We start from the raw sequence: 981 nt of genomic DNA, 5'->3' as shown, positions 1-981 counted from the left end.
CTTCAGCTGTGTGAATAGTAATAAGGCTTTATCCTTAGGAGAGTGAGATAAATATACCTGGAGAGACCACGTTGCTGCCATGATTCGTGGCTGGCAGACATTCGGATGTAGCGCTAGCATGGTGCATGATCAAAGGCAGTGCGGATGAGTCTGAACCCAGTGGTACAAAAGAGTCAGCAGCAGCAAATGCTTGACAACTCATTCTTGAAGGATGGAAGTTCAAAACTGAAAACCCTCAGTGGATTCTCAGGTGAAATTGGGCTGTTTTGTAAATGGCAGAAGGCAAATGTTTTTTTTTTCTGGTCCCAACTGTTTCCCAGTTGCATATACACATGAGGAGGCATAAAACCACACGACCGACATGTGCAGGTATTTATATGACTACCAAATCCCTTTATCCATTTTAATGTTCTTTCCCAGGAGTATTACTGTATCAGTTGTGAGCTTTCAACCCTTCCTCTGTACAATAGAAGTTAATTAAAGGGAAAGGGAGGGGGAAACTCGAGACCATGTTTAAAAAAGAAGTCTTTAAGTCTGGCTTTAGTGTATCTCAGTTGGAAAATCAAAATCAGCATTTCACAGACAAACAGGTAGACCATGTAACCAGCAGCAGCAGATGTCATTAATATTGATTCATTCTGGCCGATCCTGAAAAAAAATTGGAGATGTGGGAAAAGGTCAGTTAAAGCGACAGTCCTTCATAGAAACAGTAGTATATTTGAAGTTTTTGAATCAAGGGCTCTGAGATGCATGTCCGCATCTCCTTACCTGACACGAGACATACTCTAATTTTAGCCTCCCGCTCTGCAGGTCTTGATTCTAATTTGCAAAGAATGTTGTACTTTTCAACTGGGCAAGGATAAACAAACTGCAGAAGAAATCACCTATGCCCCAAAATATCTGTAAGAATAGAACGTCATTCTGTGTACCACAAGGCAGAGGCATACGTTCTAAGTATGACAGTGCTTAACTTAATTGTAG

At 41.1% G+C, this 981-nt stretch overlaps 1 protein-coding gene across 2 annotated transcripts in view; it reads right to left on the bottom strand.

Annotated features, from left to right (window-relative positions):
* Window positions 1-503, bottom strand: part of POU1F1 (POU class 1 homeobox 1) — a 498670-nt gene extending 498167 nt beyond the window's left edge. For both annotated transcript variants that reach the window (XM_044072131.1, XM_044072132.1), the window contains exon 1: window positions 58-503. In XM_044072131.1, coding sequence (XP_043928066.1) covers window positions 58-202 — 145 coding nt within the window. In that variant the 5' untranslated portion in view covers window positions 203-503. The remainder of the gene's footprint in view (window positions 1-57) is intronic.
* Window positions 504-981: the final 478 nt, after the last annotated feature.

Source organism: Protopterus annectens, chromosome 5.part0, assembly GCF_019279795.1.
Source record: "Protopterus annectens isolate FY-2018-M chromosome 5.part0, PAN1.0, whole genome shotgun sequence".
NCBI lineage: Eukaryota > Metazoa > Chordata > Ceratodontiformes > Protopteridae > Protopterus > Protopterus annectens.
This window is presented reverse-complemented; position numbering and strand designations above follow the sequence as displayed.